The 20,485-nt window shown below is 39.3% G+C and overlaps 2 protein-coding genes and 1 pseudogene across 4 annotated transcripts; all 3 read left to right on the top strand.

Moving 5' to 3' along the window:
• Positions 1–1,638: 1,638 nt before the first annotated feature.
• LOC103977538 (bZIP transcription factor 46) lies at positions 1,639–6,676 on the top strand. Of its 2 annotated transcripts, none has more exons than XM_009393083.3 (4): positions 1,639–3,133; positions 4,957–5,032; positions 5,199–5,224; positions 5,874–6,676. In XM_009393083.3, the coding sequence occupies exons 1-4, from the start codon at positions 2,099–2,101 to the stop codon at positions 5,946–5,948; spliced, it is 1,212 nt and encodes a 403-aa protein (XP_009391358.2). In that variant the 5' UTR covers positions 1,639–2,098; the 3' UTR covers positions 5,949–6,676. The 2 variants fall into 2 exon arrangements, with proteins under 2 accessions (XP_009391358.2, XP_009391359.2); XM_009393084.3 differs by having other exon boundaries at positions 1,718–3,133; positions 5,199–5,247.
• A 2,141-nt stretch (positions 6,677–8,817) lies between these two features.
• Positions 8,818–11,114, top strand: LOC103977536 (heat stress transcription factor B-1-like; annotated as a pseudogene).
• Positions 11,115–11,481: 367 nt separating this feature from the next.
• LOC103977535 (putative fucosyltransferase-like protein) lies at positions 11,482–19,447 on the top strand. Of its 2 annotated transcripts, none has more exons than XM_009393081.3 (7): positions 11,482–11,962; positions 14,246–14,410; positions 16,469–16,748; positions 17,136–17,240; positions 17,705–17,861; positions 18,388–18,615; positions 18,833–19,447. In XM_009393081.3, exons 1-7 carry the CDS (start codon positions 11,609–11,611, stop codon positions 19,086–19,088), a joined length of 1,545 nt encoding a protein of 514 aa, XP_009391356.2. In that variant the 5' UTR covers positions 11,482–11,608; the 3' UTR covers positions 19,089–19,447. The 2 variants fall into 2 exon arrangements, with proteins under 2 accessions (XP_009391356.2, XP_009391357.2); XM_009393082.3 differs by having other exon boundaries at positions 11,484–11,962; positions 14,246–14,406; positions 16,507–16,748.
• Positions 19,448–20,485: the final 1,038 nt, after the last annotated feature.

Genomic DNA, 20,485 nt, shown 5'->3' with positions numbered 1-20,485 from the left:
TTTTTCACCGATTCAATACATTATATTTTTCATCGATACATTTCAATTGATTTCAATTATTTATTTTCCTTTTAAGATATTTCAATATAAATATTCTAAATATATAATTTATAATATTAATACAAAAGTAATATATATGGTTATGATTCATTTTAATTCATGTGGTTTTAGTTACGGACCACTTAATCCCTTATGATTTACTCGTATCTAAAATAACTTATATATTTTTAAATAAATCTTCCCCCGATCAATTAATAGACATTATAGTCTACTTACGTTGCATGCTAACTCATAATAAATTATTAATATAATAATATATATAATTTAAATAAAAAAATATATTTTAGCCCTTGTAAGTTTGGTCATTGACCACTTAAGTTCTTATAGTTTTGTTTGTGTCTAAAATAACCTTACATTTTAAAAAATGTAGTATATAAGCCCCTCCCGTTTAGTCTGAGTTGATAGACGGTATGCTTACATGGTATGCTGACTTATAATAAATTATTAATATAATAATATGTATATTTTAAATTTAAAAAAAGGTCTATATTATCGAGGAAGAGGAAGCGATGGAAGTCATAGCGTTGGACAAAAGCAAAGAGGCCAAGGTGAGGAAAATTTGGAACACTATGTTGTAGGAGCAATGAGGGCGCGGGGGAGGACAAAGTAGGAGGTGGTGGGGACAAAGATGCCCATGAGGAGGAAGAGGGACTAGGAGACCATTACATGCCTAGCGTTGAACTGATCGACACGTATCCACTCGAGACAGAACTAGAAGCTTTTGAGCTTGTTGTCAATCCGGGGGAGGTTGCATGCATGCGATGCCTTGCTAGACAGTAACGACTCGGTACTGTTGTTGGTGGCCGCTTTCACGATGACGTCTCCTCCCACTATTGATGATGGTTTTTATTTTTTTTTTGAAATTTAAATTATATGTGTTATTATATTAATGATTTATTATGAGTTAACATGACTCTAATGTTTATCAACTCAGACTTAATGAGAGGAGCTTATATAATATGTTTATAAAAATATAATAGTTATTTTAGATACAAACAAAATCATAAGGATTTAAGTGGTCCATGACCAAAATCACATAAGCTAAAATAGACTCTTTTTTTAAACTTAAATTATATGTATCATTATATTAATAATTTATTATAAGTCAACATACTACGTAAATAGACTTTAACGTCTGTTAACTCAGATTTGATGGACGAAACTTATATTATTTTTTAAAATATAAAAATTATTTTAGATATAAGTAAATATTAGAATTTAAGTGATTCATAACCAACTAAAATAGCTCTTTTAACCCTAATATATAATTAGTCCTACGTTCGTTTCCATCACCAAAGCTATAATAGTGCAAAATGAGCCCTAGTTTGTCGTGTTCTTCTCGCTTTTGTACGACGGTCATACTCATGAACTGACCAAAGGAGTCTCCTTCACCTTCAGATCTGAATCCAAGGGCCATGATTGATCCCCACCAAGCTCAGTCCTCGTTTGCCTGTCGTCATCTTCCGAAGTGGTGTCGCCCTACTGTCACGCCACGTATCGCAACGCCGCCCCGAGCATTTTGTAGCGTCTCTGAGGTTTGTAATACTTTATCCACCATAACTTCGTAACCCCGTGAATACCCGCCTTTTGAAGGGCGTGGGCCCCCTGGCCAGACGGGTAGTATAAGCACTGCGCTTCTGGGGTCACTTCCCGTTGCTTCCGTTTAATCGATCGATCGCCCATCGACGCCTCATTGAGGCGACACCTGGCCATCACCACCACGCCCGCGCGCAGAAGGGAAAAGGAAGAAATAATTAAGAGCAGCGGTCGCAGACCAGCGAGTCCAACTACTGATTGCCGGATGACACGGCTCAATCGCCCCACTCTTCCTCCACGAAATAATTGAACGGCAGCAGAATTCTTCTTCTTCTTCTTCTTCTTCTTCTTCTTCTAGATTTAGGGATCGAGCTGTTCTACTGCCTTTGACGAGAATGATTACATGGGGTGGTTGGTGCACGAGTTGGTAATTGGAACGACGTCTGTGTCCAGCCCACGTCGTTGACCTAACTCCGGCATCGCCTGCTTGGGCAACAACAACATGATGGGAAGAGGAAGAGGAGGGAAAGGAGGAGGAGGGTCGGGAACGGACGTAAATGGTGGCGGGCTGGCGCGGCAGCCGTCGATATATTCCCTGACCTTCGACGAGCTCCAGAGCACGCTGGTGACCGGGAACGACTTCGGATCCATGAACATGGACGAGCTCCTCAAAAACATCTGGTCCACGGAGGAGAGCCAAGCCATGGCGGCCGCCGCCCCCGCCCCTGTCCTCGATGGCGCCTTCGCCGGCCTCCAGCGGCAGGGCTCCCTCACGCTGCCCCGGACCCTCAGCCAGAAGACGGTCGACCAGGTCTGGAGGGACCTTATCTGCCCGGCCCAGCAGGGCATGCCTCCGGCTGCCGGCGTCTCGCACCAGCACCGCCAGCCGACGCTCGGGGAGATGACCCTCGAGGAGTTCTTGGTCCGAGCTGGGGCGGTCAGAGATGAATTGGCTCCTCCACAGACATGCGCCAGCAACAGCGGTAATAACAGCAGCAGCAAGAATAACAACAACGCTATCAGCAATGTGCTTTTCCATGATCTACGAGTTGCAAACAATGTCGCGCAGCTTGCTCTTGGGTTTCCTCAGGCCGGCCGAAGAGATAGAGATGTGGTCGCTAGCAATCCATTCACCGACACTTCGGCGACTAATTTAGCAGTGATGGTGGCCACAGGGCCGAGTCCGTACGTCGCGCCGATGGCCCCGGGGGATGGTTTTGTTGGTATGGGGAACCCTAGAGCGGGAGGCCTTGTGGGAATTGGGGATGTAGGGATAAATAATAGGTTGATGCCTGGGGCTGTTGGTTTGGGCGCAGCTGGAGGTGCGGGTGCAGTTGGAACTTCGGTAAGCCATCTGCCTTCAGATGCACCAAGGAAGCACGGTGCGGATCTGTCCTCGGTATCGCCAGTTCCATATGTTGTTAACGGAGGACTGAGGGGAAAGAAGTCGAGTGCTGTGGACAACTTCTTGGAGAGGAGGCAGAGGAGGATGATCAAGAACAGGGAGTCAGCTGCTAGATCACGCGACAGGAAGCAGGTGATCTCTTTACTCTTCTTTCTTAGCTTGCCACTTGTCTCATTCTTTTTGTACAGCACGGAAGTATAGTCCTCTACAACAGTAAGGTTAATCCTTTGTGACACGAAAGATCCAGGTTCGAGTCACAGAAATAACATATTTAAATATTTAAAGGTAAAACTGTATACATAGACTCTGATAGGAGACTCGTGCGTCCTTTACGGAAGTAGAGCTCTGCTGCACTATATTATTAGTTCAATGGTGACCTCGAAGGCTGATTCTCGTAGAGTTTTAATTCACATATGGGATGTATGCTTATATACAGTTGTTCATTAATTATGCAGTTCAGGAATCAATTTATGATGATCAAATTCCTGAACAAATATTGTTTCAGAAACACTTATTAGGTCTTTCATCATTATTGGATTGATAACATGAAATAGCTGATCACTAATTTCAAATCAAGGAGTCAATTGACGAAAAGACTAAATTTAGTTCATGACAAGAGCCCTTTTGCGCTCGATTTGACTGTTTCAAGCTAAATAAAATTGCACCCTTTCAGTTTGTTAATCTTGTGTTCACAATTCTTTGTAGAACCACATCTTTAGAAATGTTGCAAATGATTGCTCCTAGATTTGTGTTCTCTTGTATTATCAAAATTTAGGCAGGGCTAACAGAAGCACAAAAGGATAGACGATCAAGTGTGCAGTTAAGGTTAGAAGAGATGCATAGAGAGAGAATAGTTTTTCACAATGGTTTCTTGTGAGATATGACAGGACAATGTGGTTTAAAAGGCTGCATTATCCAGGTTAGGCTATCATATATCCAAATGATAAGGAGTGAATAACAAATGAGAGACAACAAGAAAGAAAGAAAGAGTAAAAGATAGGGGAAAAGAGTAATGGTGAGCACTGGCCATCGAAAGCCCATGTTCTTATAAGGCCATGGTGTGCAGGTAGTGAAGATACCACATAGAAGGCATGCAATCAGCAGTCACATAGAAGGTCCATTGCTAAATGTTCAAAGATATATATTATTAATAAAATGTACAAAATCAATCATGTTTAAGTAATAAATCGAGGATAAAAATTGGTGCTGATCCACTAGATTTCAGAAAAATGACTAAAACGTTCTTTAGGTTGAACAAAACATATATGACATGCATGTTATATAACCAGTAGCTGCACTCTCTCCTTTGTTTTTATCATCAAACTGATAACTCAAGGATTCTGATGTGGTTCCTGTTCAGGTTAGTGCAGCTTGATGAGAATTCTTGAACTAAGACACCATTAAAGTCAGCTAACGTATGATTAAAAAAATATTTTACTTGGACTATTCTGACCAGAATGGACATTCCATAAAACATCATATCTTCTAGACATCCAAAAGATTTCATCTTGACTATGATATATTTATGTGATATATTAATTAGTTATACTTTATTTCATTGAGTTATTTAACCTATGAAACCTGAGAATAAGCAAATTAAAATGAATTCGACTCTTAATAATCCAATACAACTTAATTAACCCCAAAAACCCTAACAAAATTTGCACATCAGCAAATTAGATGTTGATGTTATCGAACACTGTACTCAACCAATATAGACTTTGTTTGGTCCTAATTAAAATCAATTTGGCCTTTTTCAAGTCATGAGTTGCACCATTATGGTTTCTTTTGATGAGCTAAATAGCTCACTCTTGATGCCTTGTCTTTGCTACCAGTTGTGTTATTTGTTGAAAATGGATACACATAAATTTTGATTGTAATTTGGTGATTCTTGGTTGTGGCTTGGTTGTTTATCTTGACATAAAGGCTCTGCTTATTATTTTTTTATGAATCAGGCTTATACCATGAAGTTGGAAGCTGAAGTAGCAAAACTCCAGGAGCTAAACCAAGAATTGAATAAAAAACAGGCAGGTGTCGTTATGGTTGGTGATATTTGTATGTCTGATTGGTGTTAAGAATGATCGTTTGCTTTCATCAACTTACTGAAATTGGGTTGATGTGTTATCTATGCTGAATGTTCCAACCACTATTTTCGTTCTTATATCTTTCCTGACAATGTTCAAATATTTTCAGGCAGAGTTGATGGAGATGCAGAAAGATCAGGTAACTAACTTGAACCATTACATGTATGTCTCCAATGCTTTTCTTTTTTCCTTTTTGAAGATTTTCAATATACTAGATCATTCTAGTACTTGTAGATTCATAATTTGATGTTGCTTTGAACTTTCAGATCTCATTTATTTTGTCTTTTGAATATCTGCTGACTATGCTGATTTGTATTTTCTGAGGTGTGAAACGTATCAATTATTTTTAAGAAAATTAGTTTCTTCTTGTTTTAGTTTGCAATGCATTATTACAATGACATTATATTTCTTCTCAGAGATTCCCCTTAACTTCTCCCGAGCAAGAATTTAGGTTCATCGTGCCTTGTGCTGCCACCCTGGCACTATTTGATTTGTTGTGCACTATTTATATGCATTACAGATTTATTGGGTCATTTGGTTTTTGTAATTTGACTGATATGATACAATCTAGTAAACTGCTCATAGCACATTCATGCATACAAATGTAAATGGATGTGTGCATATTGGACATCATACTTGAACATTTTTTCTGTGATTATTGCTATTTTGTATTCATATCATACACATTTTCTCTTGATCAATGCCATTGGTCCCTACTGTTTGATTTTCCAAATGTGCTAGCTATGGAAAATTTACACACCTAACATGTTCTAAATTTGGTCTCACAGATGTCGGAGATGATTAATCAGCAGCAAGGACCAAAAAAACTTTGCTTGAGACGGACACAAACAGTTTCTTGGTGAAGTTATACATGGACAGATAACATGATGTATCGTAGTTCTAGTCTAAAAAGCAGCACATTGTATAGCAAAGAACTGTGTCATCCACTGTAACTTGAGATGAAGTTCCCAGTTCATCTGATTGCAAACCTCTCATTTGTCGAGTTCTTGAATAATTTGACTTTCATCTGTGGTCTACGTTTTTCTTACTCCACATTTATCCCGGACCCATTGCAATATGGTGCGCTGTCAATAACTCACATCAGTTAGCCTGTGGGGAAGCATGTGGTGATAAGATTTACATCTAGTCCAAGTCATGCATTTAGCTTTCCTTGTGTCAGTTCCTTTTGAATTTAAAACATCTGTTTTGTGGTGCCTATTTGAGACTCCCTATGTTGAAATTCCACTGTCAGCTAAATATTTCTCATCCTAGATCCAAAGTAGGGACGAACTCCTGTCTTCTTTGAGTCTCTTTTCTTTCCTCTGCATGGTCTTTTGGTTTCTTTACTCTGGTTTGGTGTATGAGGAATAAAGATACAAGAATCGGTGCATTTGCAACAATTAGCAGGTTCCCTTCTGCTCCTGGTATCGTATCTTTGTAGTTGTGTATGTTTGCATTTTTCTTGTCACGGGACAGTTGTATTATGATGTGTTTCTGCTTAAGCTTGTATTTTGGTGACCTTTGTGGTGTTTGCTTGTTGTCTGAGGATGTTATATATTATCATAATAAATGTTTGTTTTTTTGGGTTCTATGCTGGAAACTCTTGTGTTCAATCTTTGGCAAGGTTTGGAGACATTAACAGTTATCATAATAAATTTGTGCAGCCAGGTTGGCTTCTATAGGGTGTAAGATCCAGTCTTTCGGCATGATGTGCTACTCTTAATTTCCAAGAGCATGTTGGATTACCATAAGAAGTCTTTGGATTGACTTCTTCCTGAGTCTGATTTTTTCAATGGAAAGGTAATGTCTAATTGTCTAACAATCTTTATCACCTACAGTGTATTTCCTCTGCTGTAAACACACTTTTTTTCTCTCTCCTTTCAGATAAGGCTTGGAAATATGCAACTAGATTGATCTTTTTTTTTGTTATACATAAGGAAAGATAAAGAGAGAGGGAGGAGGGAACGTGGAGTTCCTTTTGCTGGAAAAGAAATAACAAGGGCAAAGTAAAAGTTTTAAGTGATAGCTAATATACACAGATTGCCTATTAACCCTTACAAGACACTGGTAGAGATTGCCTATTAACCCCTTTTTTATCCTGTTTCTCTCTTCTTCCAAGTAGGGCTGCTCAAAGCTTGACAGTAGAACATGTAACTCAATACTTGATATCGAGGAAAGAAATTGTTTGTCGTGATATATCTGTGTAGCATTTGCCCTCTGAAGATGACCCTGACCTCCTCAGTTCTAGTATCTGATAAATAGACCAGGTCTTTGGCTTATGTGTTATCTCAACAATGTTTGTGTCATCATATTCTAGCATGATTAATGATGAACTAATTTTCCATGAAACAATACAGCTTGCCATGCTGATTGCTGTGTGGAATGGCATGTTTGCCTGTTTTGCTGGATCTCCTCCTCCTTTCTTGCTCAGGTATGTCTGTCATCTTAACATACTTATAGTTAATATATTTTATTTGATACAAATGCCACCTCAAATTAATAATTTTATGAGGTCCAAGTAGGTTGAATCATTTTGATAGGGTTGACCCGTCTCTCTCTGTCTGGGAGACACAAAGATGAGCAGGTGAACAAAGTAATGTTCACTTCAAGTGGGTGAGTTGCTCAAGTTCTGAATGTTAGTGTTGTGTAGACACATTAAGCCATCCATTGCCTCTGCTTTGGTCAAGTCTATGCATTCCGCGTGATTACATGCTATCAGACAATTCCACTACTTGTATTGGTCTCTTCTTTTGACTTTTTTTTTTTCGAACATCATCACCTAAATCGATCGGAAATCAACATCGGATCGGTGATTGAAATCTGAATTATCTATTCAAGTTTCACTGTAGAAAGAGAAATTTAGGAGAAGGAAAAAATAAATTGGAAAGGGAATAAAAAATAGAATGGGAAAGGTCAAGCAGGAAGTAGATGGATCGATGGCATTATTATGCCCCGTTCCCATCTCACATCCCTTCTAAACTTTGGCCATTACCCATCTTGTGGTAATTAGTATCTCATCAGGGATACAGTAAAGAAGTGATGTAGCAACCAAAGTTTGGGTCAGTTCGTACTGATGAAAGGCTCCATGCACCGAAGGGTTGAACAAATGACTTGACATACTTAGGAAGAAAGCAAAGAATTGAGCATGCGTTGGGTCAATCATTTGAGTTGACCCCGCGTCGAGATTCCAATAAGTGGAAGCTTCCTCCTATATGCATTAGCTAATCCACCACGAGTTTGACCATGTCCCAAATGCTACTTTCCCCTTTCTTCACTGATCTACTTCGACATTTTGTCCCTCCTTTCTTTTAGTCTTTATTGGAAAGACAGTAACCCATATCAAGACGAAAAAATAAGGTTATCTTAATACACACAAGAGGTCGGCAAGATCACCTACCACAGAGACAGAGAGAGAGAGAGAGAAGCAGGTTAGCTCAAGAGTAGATATGACAACTAAAATGTCTCATTTATGAGTCCAATTCTAGATATAATAAAGTTGTAATATTGCAAACAGAATGATGAGTCGTTCATATCGAAAAAGATGTGTGCCTTAATATACCATATTACAACAGTATATGAAATATTCTTGCCATACTTGAACATGTAAAGGTGTGCATGGATGCGCCTCGTGAGAACACGAGAGGGAGTTGGGTTGGGTCATATGAGAACGAAATGGGAAATGGGAAATCGCCCTCTCCCAGCAACGACGAGGATGGCTTCCACGTATCGCAGATCTGAAAGGGCTCGCCCCGTGGCAAAGCTTCCACGCTGATCGAGTTCTTCTACCCTCACCCGACAACGCTAACTCATAGAGGAGATTGGAAAAAGAAGGCCAAAGCGGAAAGCGATCGTCTGTCCTCATCGCTCTCGATTCCATTTCGCACTCCACCTCCTCCTCCTCTTCCGTCAAGCTCCTTTAAAGCGCGTGGAGAAGCTCTCGCTTGGGATCTCCTTGCGGCTTTTGCTTCTCTGGATGTGATCATGGTTTGGAGGAGTTAGAAATGGACGAAGAGATACGCGAGGGGAGATCAACAGAGAGAGGTAGATGCGTCGAAGCAGGCTACTGCCATCACTGTGTTGTTGTGATCGGTGGCTTCTATCGCAGGGTCTGAGGATTCTTGACTGCTATTCTTGTTCTTTTGATACCCTTGTGATCATACCAGAGAGAGGGATGGGATACAGGAGGAGAGGAGGAGGTGGAGGAGGCGGGCCGCCGCCGTTCTTGGTGAAGACGTACGAGATGGTGGAGGAGAGCGGGACGGACGAAATGATATCGTGGGGGAAGAAGGGGGAGTCGTTCGTGGTGTGGAAGCCGGCGGAGTTCGCCCGAGACCTGCTTCCCCTCCACTTCAAGCACAACAACTTCTCCAGCTTCGTCCGTCAGCTCAACACCTACGTATGTCTCTCTTCCTCTAATGCTTTACGCGATCTGTTCCTCTTCTCTGCTTGCTCCATTTATATCGTAGCTCCATTTTTCGATAATGAATCGATGCTAAAGATTCATCTTACGGCGGGATTGATCGAGTATTCTTGTTCTTGCTCTCGTTCTCTCCACGACTGTTCTCGAGAACAAGTCAAGTCGTCAACTGCGTTTTAGGAACGATGGTCGGATGTAGCTGTTCCACATCCGCCACGTTTCCCGGGAAAGGAGGGTAGGCTGGCTCACCTCCCTTCGTGTCTCGAACAAGACAGGAAATACTCAACGCCCCTCACGCAAGCGCTATGACGTCCGTCGGGGAGACAGTTTTGTGAAGGGGATTCCGTATTCCCTGTCCCGGGAATTATTTGCGATGGGATGTCGTATGGAAGTCCAGCGTAGTTTCGTTTCAGCTTTCACCGGCCACACAAGATTTGCCGTAAACATCAGCTGCCACTTATTTCTAAGCTTTAGGAGCTTATTTTGGGAGCATAACATGTCGCCAGAAATAAAGTAATTTAGAACCTCGAATATATATATATATATATATATATATATATATATATATATATATATATATATATATATATATAGTTGCAAGATTTCATCCTTTAAGCATCAATCAACACATCGGACGGCTTCTCGAGTGTTGGCCTGCAAAGAGTGGACTTGTCTTGCAGGGCTTCCGCAAGGTGGTGGCCGAGCGATGGGAGTTCACGAACGACAACTTCCGGCGAGGAGAGAAGAAGCTGCTCCGCAACATCCACCGGAGGAAACCGGCTTCAGAGCCTCGCCCATCCGCCGACGACAAGTCGAGTTCGCGACATGAGATCCGGCTTCCACCTTCGTCCACTTCCAACTCCTGGGACAGGCACAGCTCTTCCTCTGCCTCCTCTCCTCCGCCATTGCCGCTAAAGCAGCCTCTGGAACTAGCAAACGAGAATGAGAAGCTTAGGAAGGATCACTACGTCCTCAACACCGAGCTGGATCGGGCCAAGTGCCGCTTTCATGAGCTGCTACGTATCCTCTCCAAGTATGTCGATGTCAGTCAGCTGGACTTGGGTCTGCCAATGAGGCCAGCAGCAGCAGAGGCAGCAGAAATAGGTAAGAAAGAAGGGGTAGAAGAAGAGACTCTGGCAGAGCAAGGAGGAGGAATCAAGGTCTTCGGGGTGCTTCTGAAGGGCTTTCAGGGAGAGGAGAGGGAAAAGAGCACCGGGACAAAGAGGCTGCGGCCATGGAGAACGGCCCATGAAGATGAGCTTTGCAATGCCATGGATGGGAATCTCGACACCTCTGCAACAGGGCAGCAGCAAGGTCTGCAACTGAGCTCAGGTGCTTGCTTGATGGAAACGGTTGTTGGTAATAAGCAACTGCACCGACAAGAAACGGTTTAATGATATCTATGTAGAAGGTTAGAGGAAGAAGAAAGGGGCTCAATAAGTGGTCCACAACTTCTCCATTCCAAAGGATTGGGAGAAATACGATGTATCAGATAGGGTGTGAGATGGATATATAAAAAGTAAGTGATTAAGATGGGATTAAAATCCAAGATCTTAGAATCTTGTGATGGATTGTCGAAATCTTTATCAATTAAATTGGTTGACATTTGTTCATTATTTTTAAGAGACAAAAAATACTTATCTATTGTAAATAAAAAGATAAAAGTTATAAAAAAAATTATAAGAAAAATCAGAAGCAATTGGAAAGTTTCACGAACGAATAAAGAATCTGATTACTAAAAGCTAAAAGAAATCCACAATTCAATAATCACAAGTAATGATGTTCGACATGGGACCAATCCTTTGACTCGACAGACTTGATCCAACTCGGTGTGGCTGTGTTCGGTTCGGTCCGGTCCGGTCCGGTCCAGCCGCGATCTAGTACCCGTGAAACATACCTACCTTGTGATTGGATACTGTTACGATATATGCGCCACCGAGGAGGCAGGTGGTAAGGGTATTCACGGAGGGCGACTGTCTGCTTGTCCAAACCGAACATGATAGATTCTTTTCTTTCAGCCATTAGCTCGGAGTCAGGAAGACAAGCACACCAACCGCGACCGCGGCGGCCGGCGCGACTCCTCTTCCTCAGGCTTCGAAGGAGACGATGGCGAAGGAGAGCGGCCATCTAACGATGGTTGCGGCCTCCAATCAGCAGCAGCAGCGGAGGAGATGGCCGAGCCTGATGCCGCTCCTGGCGGCTCTGGTCGTCTTCGCCGAGATCGCCTTCTTGGGCCGCCTCGACATGGCTGAGAAGGCCGCCTCCGTGGTCGAGCAGTGGTCCACCCCCTTATATTCTTCTTCTTCTTCTTCTTCGGCTTCTTGGACTCTGAAGGGGCTCGATGAGGACGAGGATCGGGGCGACACTCGGAATTGCGAGGAGTGGTTGGAGAGGGAGGACGCCGTGCCTTACTCCCGCGATTTCGGAAAGGATCCGATCTTGGTTCACGGCATGCAAAAGGTTAGTATTTCTTTGATGCACTTTTCTTCTAGTCAACGTTCGCCTTTCTTGTATTCCTTTCTTCCTCCTAAAGCTAGGTTTCCTCCTCCCTTCTTCTCTGAAGGGCGTTATTGTTGTAAGGCTTTGTTCTCGTGGAGGATGAACTTTTTGCGTAGTTAGGATTTCTAGCGTTGTTAGATGTTAAGGGAAATCTGATCAATGGTAGCCAGCTTTGTTTGGCTGTAGTGGTAAAAGGGTGTCGAACGCAATGAATTTGGTGGCGCACTGGTTTCCTGTTACAAGTTTGGGTGTCTAGATTGGATATAAGCCTTTCCTTTTGTAATATATATTGTTTTACATTTATCTTTGACTAGCCATATTCCACCCTGCAAAATTTAATAGGAGATTACTATATTGTTCGACCTTGCTCGCTGCCCCCTCGGTGCCGTCCTCGGAGGAGTAAGAAGAAGAGGAGGCAAAGAAGAAGAAGAGGAGGAGGAAGAAGGAAAAGAAGAGGAGGAGGGAAAAAGAGACAGGGAGGTGGAAGAAGAAGACAGTATTTACGTCCATTTGCAAAGACGTAGTTTAGAAATATTAAAAAAATTTAAAATGGGGTTGTAGATAGTAATCTCCTTGAAAATTTTAAATATTTCTAAACTATCATTTTACAAATGGACCTAAAGACCCTCTTCTTCTTCCTCCTCCTACCCCTTTTCTTCCTCTTCTTCTTTCTCCTCCTCCTCCTCCTCCTCAGAGGATGATGTCGAGGGGATGATGAGCGAGGTCAGCAGTGACCGATGTCAGCAACGAGTGGAATCGGCAACAAGGATGAAATAAGAGGTGTGGGGAAGAAAAAATGGGGATAAAATTGATGATACTGGGGCTATAATTAAGAAAGTAATATTTTATATTTGTTTTAAAGGGTTGTCAATAATTAAAAAGGAGTTGTGAATAGTAAGCTTCAATTTAACATAGCATATATTTTTTTTCAAGATTTATGATCTTCCATAATTACCCCTCCCATTAACATCCATTGAGGAAACTGAAGTTAATCACTGCTCGTCATGGTTATCAGTTGATAGTGTGATTTTAAAAATATTAAAAATACCTAATTAAAAAATATTATAATCATAATGGGGCTTGTAAAGGGTATTAAATATTAATGCTCTAATGGTCAAATGACAAGTAACAGATGGAAATTCACTACAAGGACATATATGTGAGTTTTTGAGTTATATGTATATATACATGACAGACCTAAGTTGAATGGGATAAATACAAAGATCACCAACTCTGTGGGATACATATACAATTTTGCATTTAATATATTAGCCTAAAGTAGTCTGGTTCGAATCAGTACCCACAACACGATTGAAGGAAAAATGATTTTTTTTGTTTAGATGATTTAGGGAAAAGAGTGGTACTGCACAAGTCATAGCAGTATAAGAGAAATGAATTTGGTTCTTGTAAGGTGAGAATGACAAACAGAATGTGGGATTGAACTTATCTGTGTGTTCAAGACAATTTTCTTAGGAAACCCTGTTCTGATGAATAAAGTGATTCTGAAAGGTATCTCTATAATTTAGGATGCATGTTGAGCTGGTTCTTTATCTACATTCATTGTATTGAAATGACCATACCATCACAACCACAGTAGTACAACAATACTCAGGATTACCAGATTGCAGCAGTAGGCTAAGTCATTTACTGATGCATAAGCCTCACTTTGATAAAAAAAAAAGGTTATATATATTTTATCATCTGCATTTGTTAATTTGGGGTTATTGATTTATCAAATGAACAAATACAAGTGGAGACTTCATCTTTTATCTTTGGAAAACTATTCCATTGGTGTGGTACATATTTCATGTTATTTTTTGTTATCAGACAATCAGCTAGATGATGCTTTAAATATTGCTAGAGCATGCAAGTAAATATTGCATGGGACAACAATCTAGAATTTTGCCTGAAGCGCCCTTTTGTTATTTGATCTAACTGATTCAGTTAGATCCCATCAAACTCTCAAATGTCAATCTAGAAACTGAATCTGATCTTGTATGATTTAACCTTGCTTAATACTATTAGTCATCAACTGTAGCTGATTCAAGGGGATAGTCATTCACAGTTAGATACAACTTGGGATGCAATAGTGGGGAGTTTTTCACATGGATGAAGTTCATTGAAGCAAAGCTGTGATGCTAACAGTAGCCTTTTAGCTTTTACTATAGAATATCAGTATCACCTCTTGCTAAAATTTAAATCTTCTTCCATTTGTTCTAATTGTATCACACATGTGCAACTCAGGATTGGAGTTCTTGTCCCATGGACTGTAAATTTGGATTTACAAATGACAAGGTACCTGATGCTGCATTTGGGCTACCACAAAATCCAGCAGTAGCTGGTATCTTACGGTCAATGGAATCCGCACACTATTATCCAGAAAATGACATTGATACGGCACGACGGTGGGTAAGCACAGTTTATTTGTTGAATCATATTTGTTTGTTTCCATCTGAATAGTTGAAAATTCAGTCTCTTATTATGTTTTGTAGGGTCTTTACAGTTGGTCTAAAATGCACATTTAATTTGTAGATTGACATATCATAAAATCAACTTCTCTACCAGTCTCTTAGTGTTAGTAGAATGTATGCCTGTTAAAAATTTATGTTGTCTGATGGACAAACTAATTGGCAGTATATAGTAGAGAAGGAAAATGTTTTATTGATATGACAACTGGATAGAAATAGTTACCAGAATAGTTTTACAGGACACTCTCAGTTGGCTCTCTCTCTCTCTCCCTTTGTGTGTGTGTGTATATATATATATTCTTCCTATAGCCAATTAACAATTAGATTCATTTGCTGATAGCATGACATCACACAATATACCAGCTGTTGATTTCTATTGTTTGTTCTTGTGGTCAGTATTATCTCTCTGGCATTGACAATATTAGGACCTAGTGTAAATGCCTAAAGCTGGAAATGAGACTTATTTTAATTAGATTTTATCTGATATTTGACTAGATTGTGCTGAAAATATCATACGTGCCTTGCATTAGTTCCTCTTTCACTAAATTTTCCATTTTCATGAAGTATGCTCCAATCATGTGCACAAAGTGATTATTATTCTTTTGTGACTGTAATCCTGGGGCAAAAGGACTAAGTAGATGATGCATATAAGTACTACACCTTTATTGCATGTGTTCCAGTAAGGTGCATCCTTCAATAGCATACATTGTGAAGTATAGATCTTGACAATAAAATACATTGTGAAGTATAGATCTGGAAAATAAAATTTGTAACAGGATCAGAATATCTTCTGGGTGAAGATCCTTATCCTCTTTAAATCTGCCAATGTTATGTCTTTCAATACGACCCTTGCCCTCTTTAATTAGATGATGGCTAAGACTTCCTTGCCATCTCAACATCCTTTGGAAAAGGCATCCTCGATAGGAGATTCTTCATCTTACGGTTGAATATAAGTAGGCTATCATTCTCATCTTCATTTGATTTAAAAGGGAGTATGATCACATTGCCATGGGGTTCAGATTCTGGCAACAGCTAAATTAGTTCCATCTGCATGTCCTTCTCCAAGCAAAGTGAATATTCTCTGAGAAATTTTACTTTTCATACTGATAATGTTCTCTCCAAGTTCTGAAACGAATTCAACAATTTGATCAAGACTTTTGAATAAAGATAGACTGGATCAGTCTTCACTTGATTTTGTGTTTGAAACTGGAACAAGTGCTTGTTTTTTTGAATGACAATTGCCAACCACACCAAAGTAACTTTGTTGAGTTTACTGTCATAGCACACCGATATGCATTCTTTGTATATGTAAGTTTCTTATTTAGGACAATCGACTCTAACATTGAAAAAGTGCTTGGTTTTTTAAATGACAATTGCCAACCACACCAAAGTAACTTTGTTGAGTTTAACTGTCATAGCACACCAATATGCATTCTTTGTATATAGAAGTTTCTTATTTAGGACAATCGACTCTAACTTCATTGGATACTTTCTTTAGAAGGATCAAATTTTGTTGCCTAGATCAAGCTTATAATTAATTATCTCTTATGAGAACATGCAATTCAACTTCCTATTCGATTAAAAACTGTGGACCGGGTCATAGGACTCAACAATCTCAGAACAGTGAAGATGCCATTTACTAAGAAATCATACTTTAAGATAACTATTCTACTATAGTATAAAAGTCAAATAATTTTGAAGGTGGACTCTTGGTGCTTTTTATTGTTCTTTGATTAGTCACTATATATTGATTGCTCAAGCTTAAAATTGATAGATTAACATATAACAGTATACATTTTCTGAAAGGAGAAAGAAAAACCTACTACTTACATTGTCATTTAGCCATCCATACTACTACTCTTAGGTTCTGTTTCAAATGTTGTTTTTTTCCCAAAATTATTTTATTTATTATGTTATTGTTTCTGCTATCCCAAATTAACATGTAACAATTTACTACTTGGAAAGGAGAAAGTAAATTTTTTTTCTCTTTTTCTTGAAGATTTACTTGGATATTGACCGTTCTGTCTTGGGTGATAGGAGAGGGTATAAAGTTGTAATGACGACCAGCCTTTCCTCAGATGTACCAGTTGGTTATTTCTCATGGGCCGAGTATGACATAATGACTCCTATGCAGCCAAAAACTGAAGAAGCACTTGCAGCTGCTTTCATTTCCAATTGTGGGGCTCGAAATTTTCGTTTGCAGGCCCTTACTATGCTGGAAGAGTCAGGCATTAAGATAGATTCTTATGGTAGTTGTCACCGTAATCGTGATGGTAATGGTAAGTACAAGCTATGTCATCGTTTTGCTTTGTTTATTGTGGATTTATGTGTTTCTCAATAGCTCCCAAATGCTTGATCACTGGGACAAGAAATCTGCATTGTTGAAGAACATACAGTCCTTTTTATGCTTGTTCACATCACACGTAGTCAAAGAAAACTATGGTATAAAATGTACTGTGAACATGCATGTTGATCTGGTGATGTTAAAATCTCTATCTGGTGATGCTTATGTCTTTGTACACTTATTTACATGTATATACTATGTGCTTGGTAAGAATGTTGCATTTTTAACTTGGAACAATTGACAGTTTCTTATGGATATTTCAATCTTGTTCCTAAAATTAGCTCTTGACCATGCACTTTTTCTGTTTCTTATTTGGATGCAGTGGAGAAAGTAGAAACTTTAAAGCGCTATAAATTTAGCTTGGCTTTTGAGAATTCTAATGAGGAGGACTATGTCACAGAAAAATTCTTTCAGTCACTTGTTGCAGGTATGCCGATCAAACTATTATATTTCTTACCTGTTCATGTTCAAGTTTCCAAACATTAAAATTTTTTATTGCAATTGGCAGAATCTATTTCCTCCTGCATTATGCGTTTATAAGAAGCTGTCATTTTTTAGTGTAAAAGTTTGCATATTGCATTAGTTTGGAGTTAAGACCATTCTTGTGCATGCAAACCCACATTTCAGTTGTAATACTGTATACTTTACACCTCATTTTTTTGAAGTTTACTAGTTGACCCAAAATCTAGGTGTCATCCACCAAGGAATAGGAAAAACAATCATAATCTGTAAGAGATCCTAATTAATCCAATCTGTGGATGCATTATTAATGCTGACTTTTATGAACTTTAATCCAAACTCAGGAAAGCTTCCGTGAGAGTTCCTTGAATATTCTACTTCAGCTCAAATATGTCTTTAGAAATGTATTTCATCCTTGTTATTATTTTTCAGGAACTGTTCCTGTTGTCATTGGTGCTCCAAATATCCAAGACTTTGCACCTTCTCCTGATTCTATTTTGCATATTAAAGAGATTAGTGATATTGATTCAGTTGCCAAAAGCATTAGGTACCTTGCAACAAACTCTGAAGCTTATAATCATGCACTGAGGTAATTTCTGAAATTTTGTTAATTATCTGGCAAAAGACTCTTGGTCATCATGTGTTCATGCTTTTGCAATCAATCTTATCATAAGAATTCAGAAGCACCTTGAACTACAATGACATTTTTTAGCTTGTGTATGTCTGTTGATGTTATTCTGTAAAACATTTCTTTGGGAGTACATTGTCGTGGGATTTTAGCCGAGTACATTTTCTGATTGTATCTTATTGAAATATTTGATGGCCTGTGGACTATCTCAGTGTCCTTTCTACATGTTAAGCCACATTTGAAAGCTTGATCATGTTCCCCAAATAAGCTTCTCTTGTTGAATGGTATTTTTCTGCATTAGTAGCATGACAAATGCACAACACAGGATGATATTTTAATTACTTCAGAACCATACTGCGACGACATTCATACATATTACTAATTTGTAGAGTCAATTTAATACTAAGATAGCTGTGCCATAATGTCATCACTTCATTTCTTTTCAAATTGTGAAGCTGTGATGGGGAACCAAGTGTCTTGAATGTAGGTGGAAGCATGAGGGTCCATCTGATTCATTCAAGGCCCTTGTGGACATGGCAGCTGTACATTCATCCTGTCGGCTCTGCATACATCTAGCAACAAAGATCCAAGAGATTGAGGAAAAGAGTGCTGCGTTCCAGAATCGCTCCTGCAGTTGTGCCAGCAATATGGGAACAGTATACCACCTGTTCGTCAGAGAAAGAGGTCGATTCAAGATGGAGAGCATCTACCTGAGGTACCATATATTCAACTTATTATTTGAATTTATTGTTTCTTTTTTGTCATATGACTCTGCTGGTCTGTCTTCAATGCAGATATTGCGCTTGTTGCATGTCTGAAACCAAATATGGTTATGACTTAATAATCTAAACAGCCTTAATATGCATATTATGATTCAGGTGTTATGGTTAAATGACTACTTCCTTTTTCTTTGTCTTGACAATCTATGGCAGATCTGGGAAGTTGACTTTAAAAGCTTTAGAATCTGCAATTCTAGCCAAGTTCAGATCATTGAACCACACACCCATTTGGAAGAACGAAAGGCCAACAATTCTAAGAGGGGGAAATGACTTGAAAATACATCGAATATACCCAGTTGGCATCACTCAGAGAGAAGCACTGTACACCTTCAGATTTAATAACGATGCTGAACTCGAGAAGCATATCAAGAGCAACCCTTGTGCGAAGCTCGAAGTTATTTTTGTGTAGCGCGACCGCCTTCAAATTAATTAGCAATTTCCAACACATCTCAAGTTTCTAGTTCTGATGCAAATTATCTCATGGCGCCTTGGTACGTTGCAACAGAAGCAGCACACGGAGATCGACATCCAGATATTGTAGAATATGTACGTGCTTAATTTAAGGTGATGATTTTTAGTTGACTTGATTGCAAAAAAGTAGCATACAAAGGTTCCTAATTCATACACAAGTGCTAAGAGTAATGGTGTGCTAACAACTCTCTCATTTCCTTCTTGTTCATGACCTTCTGAGGATCCCTTAATGCCTCAACTATCATGATTGATAGAATTAATCTTTACTTTCATGATTAAATTATTGGACTTCTGCTATCGATCTTTTTCTTTGTTTTGATGCTCTTCTTATTGAATTTTGACAACTTGATGAGTACTATATATATATATATATAGACAAAAAGAGTGACAAACTGTAGAAAGATTGTGCAAACTTTTTAAAGAGAAGACTAAATTCCTATGAAGCAAAGAAAATTGGAACTCATTTATATAAAAGGAAATGATTAAAAAACAGTAAAAAATACAACTAAATACTGTAAATATTTGAGCAAACATCACATTTAAATGTGTGAAATAACCAAGAGATTAGAGTGTTCTTACTTACCACTGTGACATATTTTTGTTCTGAAACAGTAGACAGGACAATTGCTTAGTGGGATTAGCGTCACATGTCAATAAATAAATCACCACTTGGAGACAAAGGTAGGCAATGACTGTGAATGACAATTGTGGCGTACAGAATCCTATCAAGTCACCTCCATGTTTCCTCAAGGATGATTTCTCTAACTATGTTTCCTTGCAGCTACGCTGTTAATGTCGAACTAATGGAAGTCCTTCTAGTCTCTCCTATTATTCTCCTCTTTTTCCTGAATTTCTATAGAAAAATCAAAAACAGAGTCAACATTATCGACAATCCCTTCAGCCGTCAATGTTGACAAAATGCACGACAGGTGAGAAGTCCAACCCTCGTGATATAACCAGAGAGTTGAATCTGAGTGCTCGGAATGCTGCAGAATTTATTGTCTTTACGAAAGCTGATCATGTAGGCATCAGAAGAATTTAGATGTTACTGCTTTCGTTGATATCGTCTGTAAAGTCCTGAAAGTGATACAAGAAAGTTAACGTCGGACTGGACTTGCAGCAGCAGCACAACATGACACATCTCATCGATTTTCTCATGAGATGTGAACATGAAGGATTGTGTGCAAGATGTAAACATCTTTGAGGCATGACTTTGGATACATATTTTTTATCCTGTTGAAGGCAAGCTGGATGTATTCCCAGTGCCCACGAGCACAATTTAACCCTAAAAATCAATCCATACCCGTTTGATATGACAGGGAACAGTGATAGACG

The sequence above is a fragment of the Musa acuminata genome, chromosome BXJ2-3 (genome assembly GCF_036884655.1).
Source record: "Musa acuminata AAA Group cultivar baxijiao chromosome BXJ2-3, Cavendish_Baxijiao_AAA, whole genome shotgun sequence".
NCBI lineage: Eukaryota > Viridiplantae > Streptophyta > Magnoliopsida > Zingiberales > Musaceae > Musa > Musa acuminata.
Note: the sequence above shows the minus strand (reverse complement) of the source record. Positions and strands in the feature narration are given on the sequence as shown.

Bases quoted from the DNA above. Each gene is read 5' to 3' on its own strand.
- LOC103977538 (XM_009393083.3), top strand. From the start codon at position 2,099: ATGATGGGAAGAGGAAGAGGAGGGAAAGGAGGAGGAGGGTCGGGAACG. The intron at 3,134-4,956 runs GTGATCTCTTTA...TTTATGAATCAG, and splicing joins GATCACGCGACAGGAAGCAG to GCTTATACCATGAAGTTGGA. The intron at 5,033-5,198 runs GTGTCGTTATGG...ATTTTCAGGCAG, and splicing joins ATTGAATAAAAAACAGGCAG to AGTTGATGGAGATGCAGAAA.
- LOC103977535 (XM_009393081.3), top strand. From the start codon at position 11,609: ATGGCGAAGGAGAGCGGCCATCTAACGATGGTTGCGGCCTCCAATCAG. The intron at 16,749-17,135 runs GTAAGTACAAGC...ATTTGGATGCAG, and splicing joins CCGTAATCGTGATGGTAATG to TGGAGAAAGTAGAAACTTTA. The intron at 18,616-18,832 runs GTACCATATATT...AATCTATGGCAG, and splicing joins ATGGAGAGCATCTACCTGAG to ATCTGGGAAGTTGACTTTAA.